The 24,374-nt window shown below is 34.7% G+C and overlaps 1 protein-coding gene across 1 annotated transcript in view; it reads right to left on the bottom strand.

Moving 5' to 3' along the window:
* CFAP47 (cilia and flagella associated protein 47) overlaps nucleotides 1-24,374 on the bottom strand; it is a 276,161-nt gene that overhangs the window by 117,848 nt on the left and 133,939 nt on the right. The window contains exons 48-50 of the mRNA XM_090123944.1: nucleotides 24,161-24,334; nucleotides 13,258-13,369; nucleotides 5,494-5,631 (exon numbers count right to left, since the gene is read on the bottom strand). Coding sequence (XP_089980070.1) covers nucleotides 5,494-5,631; nucleotides 13,258-13,369; nucleotides 24,161-24,334 — 424 coding nt within the window. The remainder of the gene's footprint in view (nucleotides 1-5,493; nucleotides 5,632-13,257; nucleotides 13,370-24,160; nucleotides 24,335-24,374) is intronic.

Here is a 24,374-nt window from a genome sequence, read left to right as displayed (position 1 = left end):
TGGAATCAAGCTGTTTTGAGTTTCAAAAGGGCACAGGAAAATGCATAACACTTCACAGTCTGCACTATTGCAAAAGAGCACCTACTGAGAAAGCTAACAATAACCAAACATTCTCTTTTGACAAAGGAAAAAAGGATTAAAACAATTAATCCTTAATGTTTTCCATATGCAGAACCATCTCCAAAATTTGGTATGCACTAGCATAAATACAAATGCAAATGCTAGAAAAATAGCAAAAAAAAAAAAGAAAAAATTTAAAAAGCCACCCTGGTTGGTAGTTCACATTTTCAAATATGCATACAGTTTGCACAGGGATTTTTTCCTTCAATAGTTCTCCTGCTTTTTTTTTCCCTTGGACAGAGACTTAAACTAATCTGAAGATGGAGAAAAAATAGCATAATTTGCTCCAAGAGTAACATCTCCTATTTATCTACTTGGAAACTACAACTGATACAAAGAGCATACACTATTTAATAGAGAAAATTTTCAGCTAGAAAATACTACTTTTCAACATAGTCACTACTTTTAGCTATGTATTTCCAGCAGCCATGAACAACAGCATGCATGCCGTGCTCATAACAATTGGCACTAGCAGAGGTGACCCACTATTTCACAGCTGCTATGATGCCATCATTGTTGAAATGCAACACCCGTTGCCCCACTGCGCTCACATCCACTGGTTTGTCTCCATAAACATTCAGCAAGCATCAATGAATGTCAATGGGTGACATTTTTCCACATGGAGAAACTCAATGATACATCTTTGTTTCAAAGGCACTTCCATGTCAGACACCACTATGTGAAGCTGCCCCTCTGCTGCCATCTGTCACACAGCAACAAAATGTAACAGAATACTAGTGGAAACCAACCACCAACACTGATCTCTGATATCACGGGTCAACAAAATAAAATAGGAAGCATTAAGTTTCTAGCAGCCCTTTAACTTACGGAATGCAGATTTGACTGAAAATAGCTTACTTGCACAATCAAAATTAAGGAGGTAGATCATGATGATTTTTAAGGCATTTCTGTTTTTTACAATGGAACAGTATTAATACCAGAAAAGGTATGCATCCAAGAAATCAATTATACCCATAAATGTATATTAAACACATTACCCCATTAATGCAGATTAATTCCTAACGTTTATCTTTGCACTTTGTTCTTACAATCTTTTTAAAACTTTCACATGAAGCAATACAAAATCTTATTTTAAATTGTCACCAAACTGACAGTTCTCCTCCTAATCACCTTCAACACTGTTTAGAAGAACAAGAAATTTTTTTCATTATCTTCCTCACATGAGTACCCTCACTGTGCTGCCACTGATGTTCAGTTCTCAGGGACTGATTTCAAGTCAGAAAGGATGGGAGAATCACACATGTAAATGTCATTACTTTTCCAATGTGTTGGTTTCTCAATGGACCTGCTTGGAGGCAGTTGTTTCTGAAGACAACGGGAAACACAGTGACTTTGACTAGAAAATGTTATCTGTCATTGAAAACTCTTTTGAAAGATAAATTAGCTTTCAAAAGATAATGAAAACAGGCTTTGCCAAAACTAGTGTCTGACCTAACCACTAAGCCATGATAGAAACAAAAAACAAAAAACCCGCAGTCAAATTTGCAAGAAGTACATCTTTTTGATTGCACATCCTTCAGTTAAAAGGATATTCAAAAACTTGAAATGGCACAAACATGTAAACACATTTGATAAGAAGAATGCAATATGAAGTACAATCTTCTGATAAAGATAAGGCTTAGGGCAGCCAGAAAAAAGACAAGAACATATAAAAATGATCATGTTACACAAACATACTGCATCTGTAGATCTCAACTCTGAGAGACATCACCAATGACAGGAACAATAAAAGCTGTTGCTCAAGTGCCAGCTCTGTGACAAGACTTACTGCCAGAGAGAGAGAGAGAGAGATTCTGGAGCGGGTAAAGAAGGATTTGCAGCTGCAGTGCAAATCTTTGTTACTGCAGTAACTTAAGACCCTCAGCGCTTCATCAGGGGAGCTGCTGGATCAAACATGTGAGCGGTGGCTCAGCGGCTCTAGCAGAAACAGCCAAGCATCCTCTCTGTTTCTCCCATGCAACACAGCAAAGAGCATAATACAAGAACAATTGTCTGAGGCGAGTTGTCTCTAAGAACCTTTTATAGAATAGAACCTTCCAGAACAGAAAAAATTCCTCTACTTTGAGAGGAAATTCTGACAAGTGATGAGTTGCCTGAGCATTTGATCAGACTCTGAAACAAATTAATAAAGACCAGCATTTTATAATTTTATTACACAGAAATAACTAAAGAGATGTCTTACACAAAAGACGAGCTGTGTCCTACTTTCACTCTTATCAACCACTTGGCCTCAGTTTAGTTTTGGATCCCATGAATTAAAAAAAGAGAAAAGAAAAAAAAATAGGAGCTCTTCTCTTGAAAGACAGAAATGCACTTTGAACAAAACTGAGAACACCTAGCATTGAACAAAGGGGCAAGCCCCTGTCACTACCTCTGTGCTACAGAAGTGTTGATGCTGTTCTTTAACAACAAAAAGAGAATTTTTGCAGCAGTGGTTTCCAATGCAAGCACAAAATGTTTAGTTTGTTTTTTTGTTTTTTTTGGTTTTTTTTAACTGCATCTGGAGGAGAAAAATATAATGAAAAAATTCAGTATCATTTTTTTGGAAGAGTATAATGAGCAATGTTGGTATGAATGATGAAGAAGTCACATGACAACTATACTAGAAATTATCTGCCTCTTTAAAAAAAAGGAAAAGCTAAATATGTATTAATTTATATGATGCATGTGTGTAAGTACCTGAAGATGATACTGTATGTTTAGGTGTGCATGACAAGGAAACATTATTTGCTGGCATGTTCAAAAGGAATATTTTACCAAGTGACAGCAAGACAAAAATTTCTGGTTTAAATGTGCTATCATTAGAGTTGTTTTATAACTTTATTCAGCTACAGACAACCTCATGCTTGTTTTGGCTTGTACACTTTCCAGCCTGGATGCTATTTTTCCCTACATGGGAAGTCTACTATTTCCTGTTATCCTGGAAAAGTAACAGAAGTGAGGGGCTTCTCAGCTTTTGCTTGCCCTCCCTCAGCATGTGATGACTCTGGTCAAATGCAAGACATCCCTGCAAATTGTTTTCATACAACTACTGCATGCATCTTGCACTTAAGTAATCCTATATTTAACTGCAACTTGAAGATATCTATTTGTCATTCTACTTTGATGGGAGGTAACAAAAACGGCTGTAGTAATACTGGTAGAAAAGAAAATTGCTTAGGATAAATTCAAGCCAGTGGTAGTTCCTCTTTGAAGAACATTCAGAAAATGACTGCTATCACTATATGCATTAGATGACACTTTGTTAGCTTACATCTCTACTTAGCCATTTTCAACAGGTGTTTTCCCCTCATGTAAAAGAGTTGTAAGTATCTAGTAGAAATGAATGACTGTGATGGAAAATTATGTTTTGTGAAAAGACTAGAAGCAGTCAGTCAACTTAATGGTGAGATGGAAATTTGCTGTTCTTAGGATGCAAACATTGTAAAGATGTATTCTTTGTATTGAAGAAAAAAATTATATCATTAAGTAAAGCCTTTGCAGGGAAGAGTTACTTCATGTCTTACTTTAAGTCTACATTACAAAGTAATCACAATGATGTCCTAAACATTCTTAAAAATCATGAAACATAAGATTTCAATTTACTAGAAACACATAGGTAAGATAAAGATATAACTACATATGGTAGCATGATGATAACAACAGATGAAAATTGAAAGATGTAGTAACTTGGTAGAGCCACAAATGAATAAACTGTGCAGATTACCCCAAGTATGGGACCCAGTGTTCTCTTTTGACTTTACGCATGTAGATGACTGTGCAGTGAAAAAGGGTGCTTATTTGGAACAGATTACCTGGTCCCCCTCAGCATGCTATCAGACTGACTATTCACCATAAATTAAAAATATATATTCCAATTGCATCATCCAATCACATACAATTAGTGGCAAACCAAGCTCAGCAAAGGGTACATCAATACTAATAAGGAAAAAAAAAAAAAAAAAAAAAGAATTTGCTTTGGTTTTTCACAGAATCACAGAATTGCCAGGGTTGGAAGGGACCTCAAGGATCACGAATCTCCAACCCCCCTGCCACACGCAGGGCCACCAACCATTCCACCTAATGCTAGACCAGGCTGCCCAGGGCCCCATCCAATCTGGCCTTGAACACCTCTAGGGATGGGGCATCCACAACCTCTCTGGGCAGCCTGTTCCAGCACCTCACCACTCTCTCCGTAAAGAATTTCCTCCTGACGTCCAACCTAAATCTCCCTTCCCTCAGTTAAAAACCATTTCCCCTTGTCCTGCTGTCACTCACCCTTTCAAATAGTTGATTCCCCTCCTGTTTGTAGGCTCCCTTTAGGTACTGAAAGGCTGCAATGAGGTCACCCCGCAGCCTTCTTTTCTCCAGGCTGAACAAGCCCAGCTCTTTCAGCCTGTCCTCATAGGGGAGGTGCTCCAGTCCCCTGATCATCTTTGTGGCCCTCCTATGGACCCTCTCCAACAGCTCCCTGTCTTTCTTGTACTGGGGGCTCCAGACCTGGACGCAGTATTCCAGATGGGGCCTCACAAGAGCAGAGTAGAGGGGAACAATCACCTCTCTGTCCCTGCTGGACAGAGTTTTTCTATCTAAGAAGAACACCATCGATTTACATCATCAGTGATTCATACAGTATTGAGAAATCCACTCAAACTTTTCTTTCTGCTACTTTCAGTCACCGCTTCTACTAGTTTTTCACTTATGATTCCTAGCTTTGCAAGGCCCAAATATCTTACAAGAGACATGATTGCTTTCCTTGTGACAATACACTTTTGTAATGTAATAATTATTTCTATAGCTAAAGCTTCCATAAAAATGTAAAGAAGAAAAACAAGATATTCACTAAAAAATAAACAAAAACCACTATCTATTTGCTGTGCACTTCTAATCACAACTATATATTCCCCTGGAACATCTAAAATCCAGAAACTGTTTATAATAAATTTTGAGATCACAACTGGAAAGCAACCACATATTTTAGAATATCCTCCAGACTTTACTGTAAATGACCAAAAAAGAACCTGAAGCTAGAACTTAAAAGAAAGTTTATTCCACAAATGGAATGGAATGGTGTGAATTTCAGCAACTGCTTGCTTTGACATTAGTACTATTAATAGTATTGGACACTTTTAAAAGAAATTATTTAACAAAGGTTTCCCCTTTAAAAAAAATATATATAGAAAATCAGCTTAAAATTTAATTAAAATATGTGAAAAATTCAACAAAGGAGAAATCTTTTTAGGAAAACGCATTTGACTTGACAGTTTTATAAGACGTGGCCTGACATAAAATAAGCAAATAAATAAATAAATAGATAAATAAATAAATAAATAAGTTCTCACAAATGGATTAACTCATCCACAACAATAATACCTGCATTTGCTGCACCAACAGTCTGTGGTGTCTTTGTTGACCATTTCTTAAATGCCAGTTCACCATCTGTCCTTTCCAATGAGCTGTTATGTTGTGACTGCTGTTGGTCTTCATCTTCAGCAACAAATGAAATTACACCTAAAACAAATAGATAGCAGATGCCATATTAACTGGGGCACTAGCTTTATAAAATAAAATGCCAGACACCCATGAGTATTTCTTTAGTTCAAAAGTAATATAAAATGAAGTAAAACTTCTAACTCCAGCTGTCAGCCATCCAATTCTAATTTATGGCATTAAAGAACACATCTTGAGTGAGTCCAAGGATCAACCATTTTTCTTCCCATAAGGTTTTTCTACTTACCTGAAATAAGAAGTACAGACAAACATACTTATCAAAGATGATCAAATATGGCAGACAATACTAGTATCTTTCTTTCCAGTGTAAATTTCTAAGTGTAGAAATTTACTTTTGAGTTGGAGATTTTTTTTTAGGTTACAGTGGGCCTCATTCTATTGCAGTAAAATAATAAATGTAAAATATTTCTATCATATACTACTGTATCATTTGTATGGTAAAATCAAGTATTCATGGAAGAAAAAATTACTCATAGATTTTAAGGCCAAGATTTTTAAATTACAGTGAAATACCTTTTCAGTTAAAAAATATAGATTAATATTTGATAGCATAAAACATAATATAAAATCCAGTCTTTCTTCAGTTCCTTTAAAGAATACTAACATCATTTGGGAAGGTTTGAAATACCAGCTTTAAATAAGCAGGTTTTGCTTCTTGTATTGTATGCTTCTGACACATAACTTAAAATCCTCACAACTGCTTGGAAATGCTGCATATCATTGCTATCTTATCTAAATGAATGTCCCTCAATATTTCAGTACATTCTGCAGTTTCAATACTGAAGCAAATAGGTCTCACGGATTTAATTCTTGCTTCATATGTACGATGAAAAACTAACTCGAGGAGGTGATTATTTTATGATATTATACAGTCAGAAATTTTCCCATTCAAGATCCTTAGCATTTATGTGAAAGGATCTCTCAAAGGGAATTTAAGTAACTGCCTCTTATTAAAGATTTTGGAAAATTATTCATAGCAAAGCTCTTTTAATTTGAAAAGGAGAACTGATATAATTTTACATGAGTCTCAGAAAAATATGGTTTAAGAATACCTATATTTAATGGTATTTTTTCCACTTCCAGCTCCTCCCTACCAGTAGGGTAGATGGGAGGTAATGAGTGATGCGTGGTTTTGTGACTAGTTGATTTTAATACTTAACTGGAAGGAATACCTGAAATTGAATCAGGGAGCTGCTGCATTTTCATGCTCCTTCTGAGCTGATTTTCTATAATGTGCTCCTCCTCACTGTAGTACGTAAGCACAGAGAAGTTGCAGATTATGTTTACAAAATTATTTGGCATTTGGCACATTAGAGGAGCAGAAATAGCTGAGTTTATGTTACCTGTCTGCAGGTACATATAAAAGGAAGTTACTGACACTCATTTTAAGCTTCAGAAGATGGTTAAAGAAGTCAAAAGGAAGAGGAGAACCCCAGACTAAGCCAAGCAAGATTTGCATAGGGCCTGAGAAAGGGGATAGCAGTGAAGAACAGAGATAGCACCTCACTAGTCATAACACCTGGCTCAGAAATCCACTATGACTATACCATCAGGAACTGATCAATATTCCTAGTACATATAACAGCTTACATATAACATATTCCAAGTACATATAACAGCTTATATCAGGGTTATTTACAGTCCTTGACATTTATCTTATTCAAACACTTTTGCAGAAGGCTGCATTCATAAAAATCCTTCCATGTTTCACTGCATTTAAGGAGATCAATTTTTTCTAAAATAGCCCCAGTTACAGAGTTCTTTTAATACTATGTGAGGATGAAGGAGGAACAGAGAAGAGAGAAGTGAAGAAAGAAGAAAGGGGAGAAAGGAAAGAGACAGAACTAAGAGAAAAGAGAGAGGTGAGGGAAGAGGAAGAGAAAAAGGAGAAAGGAGAGAGAAGAAAGAGTGCATTTAAATCCAGAGAAAAAAACTATGTAATTTTAAATTAAATATTACATTTCCAGAATTTATTCCTTTGTTAATAAAATCTATGCTATCCCAATGGAAGGAAGGAAGAGAGAGAAAGTATATGTATAAACGCAATTTAAGAAATAATTGCAGAAAGCTCAAAGGAATAAAGTCTGCAGAAATTACTCAAGGTATATAAATACTGATGTGGGATAACTTATTTTGATGGTGCTAATACCTAATGGATCTTACGAAAAACACTGATAAGCTAATCTATTTCACACCTTAATAAATAAACCTAGTACAATTTTGGTCTAATGCAGCGCAGTATTAAGAAGGAAAAAAGTGTAAGAGAAAACCATTAATTTTCATTATGATCCTAAGGATTAATGTACTTGAGATGTCAATAACTATAAAGAAATGAGCAAAAAGAAGTCAAGCTATAGTTTTAAACTTGATTTTAAAAAATATTTGAGTATGTGCTGAAATAAACTAAATTCATACATCTTAAAACCTCCTTACAGTAGCAATTTTTATTTCACTTCATTTTAAAATATAATCAATTTGTTTCTTACAGTCCTTTCTTCCATTCACAATGTATTTGAGAGTATTATACTGTGCAAATGTGTGCTTCAGAGAGAGGGACAAGTGTTCAGGGCTTAGAAGTTTTTATTTCATCCCTAAGTAGGGGTATAGAAAAACAAACTTATTTAGCACTGCAATAAACAGTGAAGAATTCTGAGTATCTATCTGTGGCAAATCTTGGAATGTTTGAGAAATTCCAGAACTGTAAATTGCTAATGCTCAAGAATATTTGAAGAAGTAGTAGAAGAAGAATAGTAACTGCAAACCACTTAAATTGGTCAACCACTGTGCAAATAAACCAGCAGTGGCATAATTGAAAAATCAGTGAAGAATTTTGCTGTAATTGCCAACACTCAACTTTCTTTCCTTGCAGAAAACAGATCTCAAACAAACAGAATTAATAAAATTGAGGGCAAAATCTTGATCACTAAAGGTAACTGGATTGTATTCTGTATTCAGATTTCTGCAGGGTTCTCGATTATATCTGTCCAAGTATTTAAATAAAGTATTTAAATAAAGTATTTAAATAAAATATAACCAGATTCACTGTAGATGGCATGCATTTTCATACTGCATTTATCTGCTAACTTTAAAATATTCATAAATTGTCCATCATTTTCATAGATGTGAAAGTATCTATGACTGGTTCAAAGCTATTTCAGGTTTGTTTTTTTTTTTATCAGGGAAAAAAAAGCAAATAACTGCTGATAAAAAACTACAAATAACAAAGAAGTGTATTAATATTAAATCATGTATAGAAAGTACTATCCTTATCAGTAACATGCTCTGCATGACTTTAGTCTTTAAGTTAAGACTGATTGTTTTCCAAAGACGTACAATATTGTGGTAAGAAAAATGGCTCTCCTGGTTCAGAAATGAGTGGTGCAATGCAATGACCACTATTACATAGGAGATAAAAATAGCTGATACTACATAAATATAGGAGTTTATTGAAATCAGGGGCTACCAAAAATTCTAATCAAAAGAAGCTCATAGGCTAGAAAAAAGAGCTTTATACAATGCAAAAAAATCCTTAGCAATCTATTAACTACTAAGAAATACACTGGAAAGGTGCAGAAACACTGCAACAAAAAGTATAGTTTTAAAACAAAAAGTCAGCATAAGCTTGACTCATATATTACATAAGCTTCTTGCTTTGATTTGTGAATTTTTAGTCTTTTGTCAGTCTATGCCTCTGTGCACACTGTCATCCTACAAAACCTACTGCAGCTTACATTTCTTCAATAAGGCGATTTCTTGTATATTTATGTCTCACTGATGCTGCAAAGCAAAACATCAGTGTGCTTTTTCTTCCTTCTAGTGGCTTCCTTCTAGTTTCGATTTCTCTGTCACAGGTATCACAAGGAAACTTGTCGAAATATCATAATTGACAATTTTAAAGCATACTATGAAAACAATACTTAGTGCATGTAACACAATTCTAAACGGAGAATTCCATCCAATAGAAAGAAATTGACATTATATTTTTTTACTCATGTGATACATACTTCAAAAATAAATGAAAAGTAATTCGTAAAACTAGAAAGGTCCTTTCAACAGGCTAGTTAATTGTTACATACAAAAGAACACAGACATAGTTGTGTATTTTTTGCAAAAGAAACAATAAAGTACTATGAGCTTTGGTCTCTTCTAGATATTCTGTGGAAAGAAAGGAAAAGATTTAAATAAAAGATAAAGTAATATGTAGAAGGCGCTTTATCAGACTTAAAAGAAATTGCTCTATTACCTAGGAAACAAATTGCTGAACAATTTTATTTGATGCAAGAACATTTCACGAGATGTTTATTAGTTATTATTTCTATGTTAAAAATCTGTCACATAGCTACAAACTAGCTGTAGCACAAAATATTAGCTCTCTATTGAAATCCTGCAAATGGATTTTTGAAAAGAAGTAGGCCCATTTTTTACTTAGCAATCATAAGAGAGCAAAAAGGGAAGCAAAATAAGTATAATTGTGCTGTTACATAATTTTGTAATGAAAAAGACTTTGAATAGAAAGGAAAAAGAAAAACCACTTGCTCAGTACAACAATTTCTATGGCAAAAGTACCGTTATGAAATTGCATTTTTATATGACAAAAACATCATTAAGAATACCAAGGTTACAAAGTTTTATACATACAATTTGGAGAGTTCTAAACTTGAAATCACTCAACAGTTCTATGACAAAGTCTTCAACTAAATATTCAACTAGCTGTTCTTTTTTCTCACAGAATAAGATTTCACTCTATAGATATATTTTGAGCCTTGTTTTTATCCTCAATCTTCAACATACTTCCCTCCAAACAAATTCACCAAACTGAAAAAGAGTATCTTTATTTTGGAGCGTTTAATGTTACTTGTAGTATTTTGCAGCTAAGTACTAAGATTCCTGAATCCTAATCAATTACCAATTAAAACACTCACATCCAATCTGTGATCCTCACGTTTCACAGCAACTGAAAATTTCTATGAGAGCCAAAAATTCCTATTTCTCTTAGTTCAAACTTTTCCATACGTAAGTTTCCATGAAAGTAAAAATTCTGCTTTGGGGAACAAATATGACTTATCACAATTGCACAATTTGAAGCAGACTGACTTCCATTCTACTTGAATCCCCAAAGTAAGTAAGCAATTCCTAGATGGTGCTACCTTATATGAGACACTTGGTAGTTTATATTACACCTAACACTGGAGAGCAAAATCACCTTCTGCCTTTCAAATCCACAACAGGAGCCTTTCTTCCCCACCGCCATACAACAGCTGAACGATTTGAGTACATTTACAAATGTCTATGATATAACTGAAACTGTCTCTGCTCCAGGGGAAAAATGAATGTGATTTTTACAGATAGTGATTAAAGCAACCACTGAGCCAGGGGTTGAATGGCAGATATCTGGGCCCTATCTCTTTCACAAACTCACTTCAGCTTCCTGTCATTATTTTGCAGTATAAAATATATGAACTGTTCCCTGAAAAAAAAAAAAAGAGCATATATGACTACGCAGCTTTTGAGCTATTAACTTTTCTGTCAGGTTAGAGACACTGACTGTTCTCTTTCTCTTTTAGTGAACATGTAATACTTCCAAGTACAATGGAAACCATTGTGACAGAAGTTAGGAATGACAGAACAGAGATGACGGTTCAAGTGTGCCATCTCTTTAACTTTGAAGGCATTGCTTTTAACAGCTACCTTTAAACTATTGTATGATGGATTGCTTGGAATCTCTTATACTGAAGTTTTCAGGACTTATAAAAGAACTGTAGATTTGCTAAACCATAAGTAAGAATAATCCTAAATCTTTAAAGCCTAAGGAAAAAGCATATGTTAAAGTATAGTGTACACTCAGTATTTCCTTGTGACTAATTCTGATGGTCAAAAATTCAATTGAAAGCTGGCTCCAACTCAGAGAAAATGAATTTTTTCTCAGGGCTACTGTCTAAGCAAGAAGTACAGAAGTTTTGCTGTGGCACTACACCAAGCATTGTTGCAAGTATTTAAAAACGCTGTTATGAAAGTAACGCCTCCTGTTTCAGGATGTTAGGCAATGCCTGAGGTGGATGTTGGTAGTATGGCCATAGAGGTTGAACCTTCACACCAATACCATTACATTTTGCTGTTGTGTGACAGATAGTAGCAGAGCGGCAGTGTGACAGGTGATGTCTGACATGGAAGTGTGGATGAAGCAACAGTCTGTCACTGAATTCAGAAAAAATTGCATCCATTGACATTCATTAGCACTTGCTGAACATAGATGGAGACCAAACAATGGATGTAAGCACAGTGAGGCAATAGCTGCTGCATTTTAGCAGTGGCAACTGCGACAGGGATGCTTCCTCTGGTACAGATATGTTCAAGCATGGCATGCTGGCTCAAGTTCATTGCTGGTGAAAATGGTGGTGACTCATGGTGGTGACTGTGTTGAAAAGTAGTGTTTTGTATCTGAGAATTTTCTCAATCAAATAGAGTTATCGTGCTCTTTGTATCTGCTGTAGTTTCCTTGGCAATGTATAGAAAACAGTACTTTCAGAGAGACCTATAAATTTTCATCATCTGCATACTGAGATGCTATTAACCTATAGCCATAGTAACCTATGTTTTACATATCAGAGACTGTAACAGTCAAAATAATAAACTAGATTTGCATTCCTAAGGACAAGACAATTATTTTTTGATGTTGATAAACCAGCAATCATTAATCTCAACTTTTCAAAAAGTTAGCAGAAGGAATTTGCAGTTAGCAAACCAAAAAGTCAAGATTATACACTGAGCATTTTTGATTAAGATATTTACCCAATATTTTGTTTAAGAAGTAGAATAAATCTAGGTTTCCTGAGCACTATTCAGTTATTTTAAGGAAAATATGATCTCCTCTGTTCCCATAATTTCCTTCCTCACACATTATAAAACTGCTAAGTGCCACAATTCCTGCTCTTAGAAGTATGAATGTACAACCTCATTCACATTGTGCTTCTTATATTATGATGTAAAGAAAGTAGAATTGTAGAATTATTAATTAGCATTTGGAAATGATTAAATGATTAAGGCTGAATTATTTAAAGATATATCCATTTAAAAATATATTCAAGACAAAATATTAAATAAGATACACTTATGTTAGTTAAAGCCTGCAAGAATCTTAGTATTGTTTCATAAGAGTTATCAGTATAAACATGGGCTGATGCAAATTATCTGCAATTAATTTTAGAAATGTACATTCTGTGTATTTACTCTTGAACCCTGTAGGCAACAAATTGAACTTTAATCAAAGGAAATAATCAAATTTTAAATTATTGGCTCTAGTAGCGCTTAGAGAGCTAAAGCTATTCAACATTTTCTGGAAAGTGCACTTGTTGATAAATCAAACACACGAATTCCTGTAGTGACAATTTCCATGGGACCAATTAAAGACAAAGTTCCACAAATGTTGGCATTTTTGAAGTAGTCAACCACATTTTTAGCAGTAATATCTTCACAATTAAAAGAATGACCCAGATTAAAAATCAGTATCACCAGTAATTACAGTGTTATTTTCATGAAAAAAAGGTTACATTGAACAGAAAGCACTAAATTAAACAGACTTGGTCTTTAATTCACAGGGATTTTGTATATTGGAGTTCTACATTTTACCTTGAAAGACTCCTCGCCTCCATGGAGATACACTCAAACTGTAAGGAACTATGTCATCTGGATCCACAGTAAGAACTGATGCACCACCCACCATTGAAAGATCTGAAGATACCTGGTAAAGAGAATATACAAAAAGAATGAACAATCAAAAGCAAGTTAGTATGGTATGAATACTATAGATAAAACTATCCATTTTACTTGCTTTGAAATGTAGCATATGATATAAAATTTGCTATTGGAAAGTCCTAGTCTTTATACATATGAAATGAATACTTACAGTAAGAGACAGCATCATAAACATCATCATGTAGCAGACAGATATCATACCAAGTAACTCAAGTACAGTAACTCAGTTAGTAATGACATATTTTACATACATTTTCTTTAGAAGTGTAACAGTGAACTTTAACACTTGTGATCTAAATTTATAGAGCAAAGCAAAATCTGAGTGTTGTTTTATTATCAATTGAATCAATTAAGTGATATGACATTTATGCAATGTCATTTGTAGCAACTACCTGAACAATTAAATTACTGGTGCAATTTTCTTACACTAAATTTCAGATTTTTTTAAACTATAATTATTACAGAAATGTAGACTGAGAGTATCTTTAATTGTATCTCATTTCTTTATCCCTTATTGTTTTACTACAGAAAGACTCTATGATCAGCTTCTCATTGATCAGAAATTTAAGCATGAGGCATGACAAACCAAAGTTAATGATAATCTGGCCTATTTACTAGTTGTGCAGAAAGACAGCAAATGGACTGCATGAATGGTTCTGCTTAAATCCCCTGTTCTGTTACCTTTTTCACTGGAGCAATCTGGTTTTAGTGACAGTGTTTTAAATTGATACTGCTATTTCTGCATTGACCATCTGACTACAAGTGAGGATTTTCCAGATGTGGAGTCCTTTAAAAAATATTTTCAGGATACGAAGCATATATATAATATATATATATACTATAAAATATAATTTCCTATTACACTAAAAAACAGAACTCCTTCTGGCTGTTTAGGTGAATTTTAAGCAAAATCACTATTTAAGTCAAAAATACTTGAGTTTTTTTAAAACAGATTATATTTCATTAATGGTAACAGCCAGCCTGTCAAGTATTGAATTGGAAGATCTGAATTCTACAAAGATCTCCATTGCAACAATAAAAGCATGAAAAGCATGAACCACTTTTTTTTTTAATCGTTTTCTTTTTTTTTAAGTCAAAATATTTTGTTCATATTTTCTTTATGAAAAAACCCACCAAGTTTATATTGACTTCTCAAGGGCTTTCCTTCTATGAGGTATTTATATAATATAACACTTTTCAGAAAAGTATGACATAACAAGGACAGGTGGAAAATAAAGCTATATTTTTCAAGTAGTCATTATCTATGAAAATCTAACAGACAATCAAAATAGAGTATTGAAAGTCATGGAAAAACTGTCAACTATAGAATGGTATTTTATTTGGACTTTTCCTTATCCTATGATTCTATATTCTTTTTAAAATAATTCTTCAGTCTTGTGACAAATGAGCTTACCAAAACATTAATATTCTAGTATGAATGAAATGCATTTTACAGTGCTCAGTGAGGCAATTCTGCAAGCATTCTGTACCATCAGAAGGAATTTTTTTTTATTTTTATAAAATAATTTGATCTAGAATCAAATTATTTTAGGCAATAAGGTGCAGAAATTGCGTATTATAAATTAAAGATCAATTTGCCAAAGAACAACAGAAACGTGAAATAATTTCTGTCATTAGAAAACAGAATAAATCAGCAAGTAATAGTAGATGAAAGAATGGCATGCAGTCAATTCAGGAAGAGAAGAGGTGGAAATATAATTTCTCATTAATTGAAGTCTGAGAGGAACAGGAGAGTGTTCTGTGATCATGGGTAGTTATGATGAAAAAAAGCAAAAGAAGACTGGAAGACAGGAGACCAAACTGATATTATCAGTATCAGTATTGATAATAAACAAACTAGGGATTCATTACAAAAATCAGTGATAGTATGCATAGCACAAAAGAATATCCAGAAAAGAGAGAGGTTTCTCCTAGAGAGCATAAGGATCTAAAAGAAAATAAATAAATAAATAAATAATAAGGACTTTGTTCAAATGCTAATAAAATTTGGGACACCTATTCCAAGTAAAAAGAAGAAAACTGTGAGACAAAACTGTGAGACATCAACCTTCCTCTTTGCCAACAAATTCACAATTCAATATGGATTTTAAAGAACAGGAAAACACACTATCAAGAAAAAATCTGAGCCAGAAAGAGAATGGTGGAAAGCTTTGTTGAAGTAACATTTAAAAAAAGAAATCTTTAACTATTGACAAAAAGAAAGCACAGAAAAAAAAAAAGAAAAAAAAAGGAGAGGGAGTGCTACAAACTCAGAATGAAGTGTGTACTTCATAAAAGATAAACAATAAATCAAGAATCATCCTACATTTATGGATTACACTTATTTCAGCTCACAGTGAAGATAGTAACATACAAGTGATGCTTTGAAAGTAATGCCTCCTATTTTATGCTGTTGGCCCACAGAGTCAGGATCAGATGGTGGTGGTATGGCAGTAAAGGCTGAACGTTCTCACTTGCAGTACATTACATTTTGTTTTGGTGCAACAGATGGCAGCAGAGGGATAGTCTGATAAATGGCGCATGACATGGAAGTGCAGATGAAGCAGAGGTGTGTCACTGAATTCCTCCATGCAGAAAAAATGGCACCCACTGACATTAATTAATACTTGCTGAACATTTATGGAGACCAAACAGTGGATGTGAGCACAGCGAGGAGACTGGTGTTGCATTTCAGAACTGGTAACAATGGATCACCTTCGACGGTGCAGATTTTTACAAGTGCAGTATGCAGGCACTTGTTCATTGCTGGTGAAAATGTATAGGTAACGTTAGTGACTGTGTTGAAAACCTGAGTCTTATATCTGAGAATTTTCTTTATCACGTTATTATAGTGTTCTTTGTATCTTTTGTAGTTTCTAAGGAAAGAAATAGGAAGCATTACATTCAGAGTAACCTACATATATGAGTATACATTAATGCGTATGAAATTTTTGTAAGAGAACAGGGGCTGCAAATAAACAAGATTGCACACTATCCATGTTCTCCCCATCCCCTGCTGGAAACATAAGCAGACTTCCTTAGTTTTTGTAGATAGTGGGAAGATAGGAAGAAGTCTGTAGATCAATTTAAAGAACACGGATTCTAGATAACATTGATGATTTTATAAATAATCTGTCAACATTCTATTGTCAAAAGTCTAACATAGCAACACTGTCTTTTAAATCTTTACTGTTTATCTTGTAAATCTTTCTAACATTCCTAGCCATAACCATTGGAAAATATATCAGGTGACCTAAGGGATAAGACCAGAAAGGAAGAAGTCACTCTTAGATGTTTATCCCTGCTTTCTATCAGATCCATCTTCAAAAAAATAATGCCCTTTTTCTTCAGAGAGTTTATGTATAAATTAAACCCTTTTGCAAATACATATAGATATTTTGCAATAATTACCATCTTTAATATTAAGTATTTCACATAAATCAGGAAATAATGTAACAAATCATAAATAATAATTTAAAAAATATTAAGTCCTTTAGAAAAATGTATAATCCCAAGCTCCACATCACTGAATTTAATTAAAAAAACAAAATATAAAAGGAGTTTAAAAGGCTATAAAATTATTTCTTTCACTTCTTAAAAACAGTGTAGAAAATTTGACTGAAACCACACAAGAAAATGAAATTATTTATCTTGTTTAGCTATATAAGACTGTTGATGACAAAATACTTCAGCACTACCCAGTCTTTCAAAAAAATAAAATCAAGTAAGAAATAACAGAAATTACTGAGATAGAACAGAACTTTCATTAAATATATATATATGTATTAAAACCTAATTCCACAAACCAATGTCAGTCTTTTAAATTGGTGGGAAAGGGAAAGGGAAAGAGAAAGGGAAAGGGAAAGGCAAAGGAAAAAAGATGCTTTTATCGTGTAATCACTACAATTATTTCAGTGAAGGCTGCTGGCTTTCAATAACTACAATTTTTTTCAAATCCACACAACATATGTTACATTCTTTTATCACCACTACAGAAAATAAGAATTGTAGAATCTCACCATGAAACTGAAATCTAAGTTATTACTGCAGTTTTTTTGGTACTGCTGAAAGTTTGCTCATATCAAGTCATCTCCAAGGATTCTATTTTTAAAGGATAGGATCTTCCAGCATTTTACATGCCAAGTCATTATTTGCACACAGAGACAAAGCATAAATTGAGCATATTTTTAGGGCTAAAATTTCTAAAATTAATTTAACAGTCATGGATTTTTATATTATCTTCCAAAGCTGCAATATTGTTATTCAAGATGAATAGGAGTAGAAAGTTATTCTTCAAAATTACTGTGAAGATATATTTTTCCAGTACAGAAATGTCAGTAGACATTTCAAGCCAAAGTTGTGAAAAGATGTACAGAATTTAACCAAATATACTGAAATTCCATTATCTCACTGCATAGTGCTAGACAGTGTATATTCCAAGTTTCATTGTAATTATTGTTTCTAAGATCCTTTTAAAAATGCTTAAATATTAAAATTTATTGCTCCCTGACACTAGGCTAAAGCTGGGGCTGTAACAGTCACTGATTTATCTGAAAAACAGACTTTTTTCAATACTATTTCAAGAATAAAAATGTTTCCAAAGATGCTCCCATTACTTTCCCTCATTCTTTTTTAGTAAACATGTTCTAAATTCATAAATTATTAGGAATTTAATCCTTGCATTAATTTCTATTTTGCACCAGCAAGCTATAACACTGAAATAAAATACCTGTCTGTTTCACTAAGTATATATGTCAAAGAATCCTTGCCTCTACAGATGAAGCCTGAGGCTATCAAGAATGCTACATGGTCAAGATACAGTTCAGCCAGGCAAACTTGTCAAGACCACAATCCCATCTAAAGAAACATGCCACACCTAAAACTTTATCACATCCTTACTTGAACAAATTATTTCATAACTAGAAGACACACAAATGCTGCCAACAAACACAGCTATTAATTTTTTTGTATCGTTCATCACTGCTATGTCTTTGTCTGAGGTGAAATCTGTTACAAAAGTGTTGGAAGGCAATGTGGAAAATGAATTGATAGAAATTAGGACAGATGAATGTAGAATTGTGTATTGGACCTTCAGCAGTGAAGTTACCAGACTTGCATGGAATGTATTCTTTGGGAATCACACATAAAGAGCCAAACAAGACAAATCCCAACGGTTTAGTAGTATATTATTTCATTTTGTTGAGAGATCTGTTACATTCTGAATGTTTCATTGTTTCAGTGTTCCATTAACACTGGAATGATCTAAAATGGATATATAGAGGAGAGAAAAAAAAAAGGCATTGAGGTAAAGGGGATTGTATAGTTTTGATTATATATATTTATTCTACTTTTTTTTTATTCTATACTTTTTGATATTACTAACAGTTTGTATAAGCTATTACCCAAAGGGATAGTTAACTGACTCTTGAATTCCTCTACAGAGTTTACTTTAATGACATCTACTTCAAACAGTGCTAAGAAAAAAGTTACGCTGTTTGTTATTTTTTACTGCAAGACCAAGCTTTGAATGAATTAAGCACTGTTATAACTAAAGTTACTGTCAAAGGTGTTGTTAGAAGCAACATCAACACATCATCAACACATCCTTCTATTATTTATATCAAGTAGACAGTTTTATATAAAAATCAAAAGAAAATGGCTTAAAAATTTTTGTCACGAGACTGACAGATTAGATTTTATAGAACTACTTCGTGCTTCCTACACTTATAGGTTGACTTGAATCTAATTTTACAACCGTTAAGTCCACTTACAGTGTAATCACTAATCTTATATTAATTCAGCATCAGATAAGTATGCGCTCTCAAGCTAACAATCTACATGCAAAAATTCTTTATGAGTGCTCTTGCTATGTTTTTTTCAGACACAGTGGTAAGTTAATAATGAGGAAGTCTATTTGTTTTAATATTCTGTTGATCAGGCCATGAAGAGCTCAGTGGCAGTATTTGAATCTGTATAAAATGGTTCATAAAATTTTCTCATTTTTTCAAGGAAATTTATGGTCAGGGAGGATGTGGGCCCTCTCCAGAATGAAACTGGAGACCTGGTGATGAGGGATACGGAGAAGGCTGAGGTGTTCAATGACTTCTTTGCCTCAGTCTTCACCAGCAAGGGCTCTAGACACATCTTGCAAAAAGCAATGGTAAAAACTTGGAGAAGGTAGATCTGCCTGCTGTACATGAAGATGAGGTTCAAGACTATCTAAAAAACCTGAAGGTGCACAAGACCATAACACCTGACAAGATCCATCCATGGGTTCTGAGGGAACTGGCAGATTAAGTTGCCAAGCTGCTATCCATCATATTTGAAAGCTCATGGCAGTCTGGTGATTGGAAAAGGGGAAATATAATCCCCATTTTCAAGAAGGGAAAAAAAGAAGACTCAGGGAACTACAGGCCAGCCAGTCTCACCTCTATGCCTGACAAGACCCTGGAGCAGATCCTCCTGAAGGCCCTACTAAAGCACACAGTAAATGAAGATGAGGTGATTGGTGGCAATCAACATAGCTTCACTAAGACAAGACATGCCTGAGAAACCTGGTGGCCCTTTATGATGGAGTTACACCAGAAGAGAAACTGATGTCATCTACCTGCACTTGTGCAAAGAATTTGACACTGTCCTGCATTATTTGATGGCTGGACCACTCACTGGATAAGGAATTGGCTGGATGGTTGTACTAAGAGAGTTGTGGTCAATGGCTTAGTGTCCAAATGGGGTCCGTGACAAGTGGCATTCCTCGGGGATCAGTGTTAGGACAGGTGTTATTGTAGGTGGTATGGACAGTGAGATCGAGCGGAACCTCAGCAAGATTGCAGACGACTCTACTCAGCAACTGACACACTAGAGGGAAGGGATGCACTAACCAGAGAACTGAACAGGCTTGAGAGGTGGGCCCATGCCAACCTCATGAAGTTCAAGAAGGCCAAGTACAAGGTTCTGCATCTGGGTCAGGGCTATCTCAAGCGCAGATACAGGTTGGGCAGAGAATGGCTTGAGAGCAGTCCTGAGGAGAAGGATTTGGGAGCGTCAAGTGGTGAAAGATTCAGCATGAGCCAACAATGTGCACTTGCTGCCCAGTCGTATCCTAGGTTCAAGAGAAGTGTGACCAGCAGGTCAGGGGAGGTGATTCTGCCCCTCTACACTGCTCTCATGAGACCCCACCTGGTGTACTGCATCCAATTTGGTAGTCCCCAAAACAAAAAGGGCATGCAGTTACTGGAGCAGATACAGAGGAGGGCCACAAAGATGATCAGCAGACTGGAGCATCTCCCCTATGAGGACAGGCTGAGAGAGCTGGGGCTCTTCACCCTAGAGAAGAGAAGGCTCCAGAGGGGACCTTATGCCATCCAGTACCTGAAGGGGGCCTACAGGAAAGCCGGGGAGGACTTTTTATAATGGCATGTAGTGACAGGACAAGGAGAAATGGTTTTAAACAGGAAGAAGGTAGATTTAAGCTAGATATTAGGAAGAAATTATTTACTGTGAGGGTGGTGAGACACTGGCACAGGTTGCCCAGACAGACTGCAGATGCCTCCACTCTAGAGGCATTCAAGGCCAGGCTGGATGGGACTTTGAGCAACCTAGTTTAGAGGGTGGTGTCCCTGTTGACAGCAGAAGAGTTGGAACTAGATTATCTTAAAGGTCCCTTCCAACCCAAATCATTCTATGATTCTATGGAAATCGTCTTTTTAATAATGGAAAATATTGCAGGTACTGAAAATATTTTGCTTAGTATTTTAAAGGTAGACTGACAGAGACACAAAATCAGCACTTTCCAAAGGCCACGACTCTCTTGATACATACCAGTGGTTGCACAGACGAACAGCCCATATATTACTGCTGCTCCAGAAATGAGTTGTGTATGTGTTAGATACAGTAAAGGCATCTACTATTCAGAGAGAAAAGGGCCTTCTTAATGAAGAAAAAGGAATAAATTTTCCCTCTCCCTTCTCCTAAGCTTACCTTCCATTTTCAACAGCCATTTGTGCAATAGTGCTGTTGTTTATGTTCAAGTTATTTGATTTAAACAATGATTACTGAGAAATAGGGCAACATATACACACACTAATTAATATTATAATGAAATTATAATGCTAAAATGAGCTTTTATTAAGTTAATTGTTTAATGCATCCAGTCCTCTTTTATCCATCACCCTTTGTGTTATATGCTTCTGGATAAATAAATAGTCCTTATTTTACATTTCAAAAAAGTTTGTTGGTCACAATTGCCTTTTAAAGGAGGCTTTCCCCTTTCTCCTAATAACAGTTGATAATGGTGATCACATTCTGGAATAACTGATTAAAAGACCAACTTACTAATTTGAAGACCAACTTTTTTGAATTTAAAATTGAGAAAATGATCTTCACTCTAAACAGTAGCACAATATACTGCGTGACAACTGCTAGTGAGTACTGGAAGTGTAAATACTGTTTGTTTTTTTGAGAACGCAGTCTCCAAACACCTGTTTTGTAATCATGCTGTTTCCCAGCTTATTTTTCTCCAACAGCAGTTTTGTAACAATTTCTGAGTAAAACTTAGCATACAGAAAATATATGATTCACCCTCATTAATGCATTTAAGCATGATTTTTTTGTAGCTGGCCTTAATACTTCTCTCCCAAAAGTCCACTGTCTAAAAGAGCACACTCTGAGATGGAGCCTAAAAGTTTTAATTGATGTGACACAGGCTACCTTCCCTGGATCTTCAGATTAGAAATGATTGTACTGTATAGTGGTACTTCAGAGAAGTAAAAACAAAACATAAACTCCCTGAAACAAATAAACAAACAAAAAATAACAACAGCTAATATGTGCTACCCAGAGACCACTCTAAAAGCAGCGTAGCTTCATTCAGTTAGGCTCACCTCACTCTAAAATATCTACAATTGTCATAAAATAATCTAATGCTGCTTTTCTGAAAAAGACACATGGTGAATAATTTTAATGCATTCATTTGAAGTTTGATATCTGAGTGTGTTTCACTGGCACAAAAAACACTGAGTTCACACAAAATGGAAAACCAGAGGAAATAGTGCTGTCAACTTTCAAAAACACTCACTTCTTTTGGATAAAAAAGTACAAATGTATTAGGAATGTAAATGCATTCACATCTAAAAAGCTGGAATTCTTGAAAAGAAAAATGTCAAAGCTGGTGATGCACAAAAATATATTTTCTACTTTGCGTTGCGGGTTAAAAAGTAGAGTCACTTATAGAACCCTGAAATTCCATTTTATAGTATGTAAATTTTATTTAATGTAAATTTAAGTTAATCTCATAGTCTCATAGTCCGAAGATTCTGAGTAACTAGATGATCTCTAAGGTCCCTCCCAAATCAAGCCACTCTGTGATTCAAATTTTTCCTTGAATGGTGTAAAATCAGAGACAAGAGAAAGTTTGAAGAAGGATTTCACAGTGTTCTGAATTCCCATCAGATCAATAGAACACTGCCACTCATACGTTCATGATTTCTGTTTACAAAATAAGGTGAAGAACGCTCTCTACTGATAAGTGCAATTTGGAGAAAAGGAGAAGTTTTTTATACTGACAAGAAGACAGAGAACAGAAGACCATTCATTTCACAAGTCCACATTAGTTAATAGTCAGATTTATCTATGAGTCTACATTCTCCCCATTCTCTCTATCTAAAAAAAATTCAAAAGCATATGTCTATATATGAAAATATATACATAAACAGAGTATACAGAATATATCTGCTCTAGCTTTAAATGATATAACAGAGTCCCCAAAAAATTGCTCAAGTTTTCGTTGACTAACATTCAAGATTTTCTCTGCTAGAGAACCTTTTCTGCAGCGTACAATTAAAATGGAAGCCATCTTTCTTTTTTTCCTTATGTACACTCTGCCTCTGCTGACATGTGACATGGTGTCCTAGACATACAGGGGAAAGGCAAGGAAAACTACTGATACACTTTTCTCAACTTAGATTAAACACACTGATGAGAGAAATGGTAGGAAAATTGTTCTGTTGCAGTAATGCAAAAGTGTTTTTCAATTAGAAAATATATTTGTGTAATTACAATCATAAGATATGCTTAACTAGAACAGTTGAAACTAAAAATATACAAAGTTATATATATAAGTTTTTTTGTATATAAGTTATATACAAAAAAATATCTTTTTGATCAGGGAAATGAAAAAAAAAATTGTATTTTCTATGTATTTATATGTTATGCTCCTCTTCACAAACAGCTCAGCATCTCCTATTCCATCTTCGCCATGGCCCACTATCCTTCAACAATTCCAGTTATTTATTTCCTTCTAATTTTCTAATTTTGCACAAAGTATTCCCAGCTTCCTCCAGCATCCCTGAAACAACATCTTGGCAAAAGACACTAACTGCCCTAACGTTTCCAGGAGCTGCAAGCACTGACAGGCCAGGCCAGCAGGCTATTAGGGACAGATACACAGTGAGTGCATACTGCCCAACTTTCCCATAGATGGATAATAATTTTGTCAATTTCTGTAAAATTTCAATGCTTTATAAAGACTTCAGAAACATTGTATTCTCAAACCCGTTCTCTGATTTCTAAAACAATGAAATTGGCCACTGGTTTCAAAACATTGGAGGAGGAATGACTAGTTAATGAACAGAGTGTTATTTCAGATGTGTTTAGATACATACATGGATACATGAATATTAATAGCATATCAGCAATGGCAATGATATTGGCTATTGTAATACACAATCTTTAGGCCTGTGGACAGAAAAACAGTTGTCATATTATTGCAAAAGTTTACCTTGTATGTTAACCTGTTCTTGGTATAATTGGGCACCCACAGTAGTTGTTGAGTAACTTGTCTCACTTGGCAATCTATTACAATATGATCCTGTGCCAGAGGTTTCTTCCCAATTCCCTTAAGGTTAAAGATGCTTTCAGTGCCACCTGTAGTATTTTGAAGAATAAGTTTTCCCTATGATGAAGAAAGAAGAATAAAAGTTTCAGCACTGTAA

This window comes from Phasianus colchicus, chromosome 1, assembly GCF_987193195.1.
Source record: "Phasianus colchicus chromosome 1, bPhaCol1.hap1.1, whole genome shotgun sequence".
In the NCBI taxonomy this organism is placed as follows: domain Eukaryota; kingdom Metazoa; phylum Chordata; class Aves; order Galliformes; family Phasianidae; genus Phasianus; species Phasianus colchicus.
The sequence above is the reverse complement of the archived record's forward strand: the minus strand, read 5'-3'. Positions and strand labels throughout refer to the sequence as shown.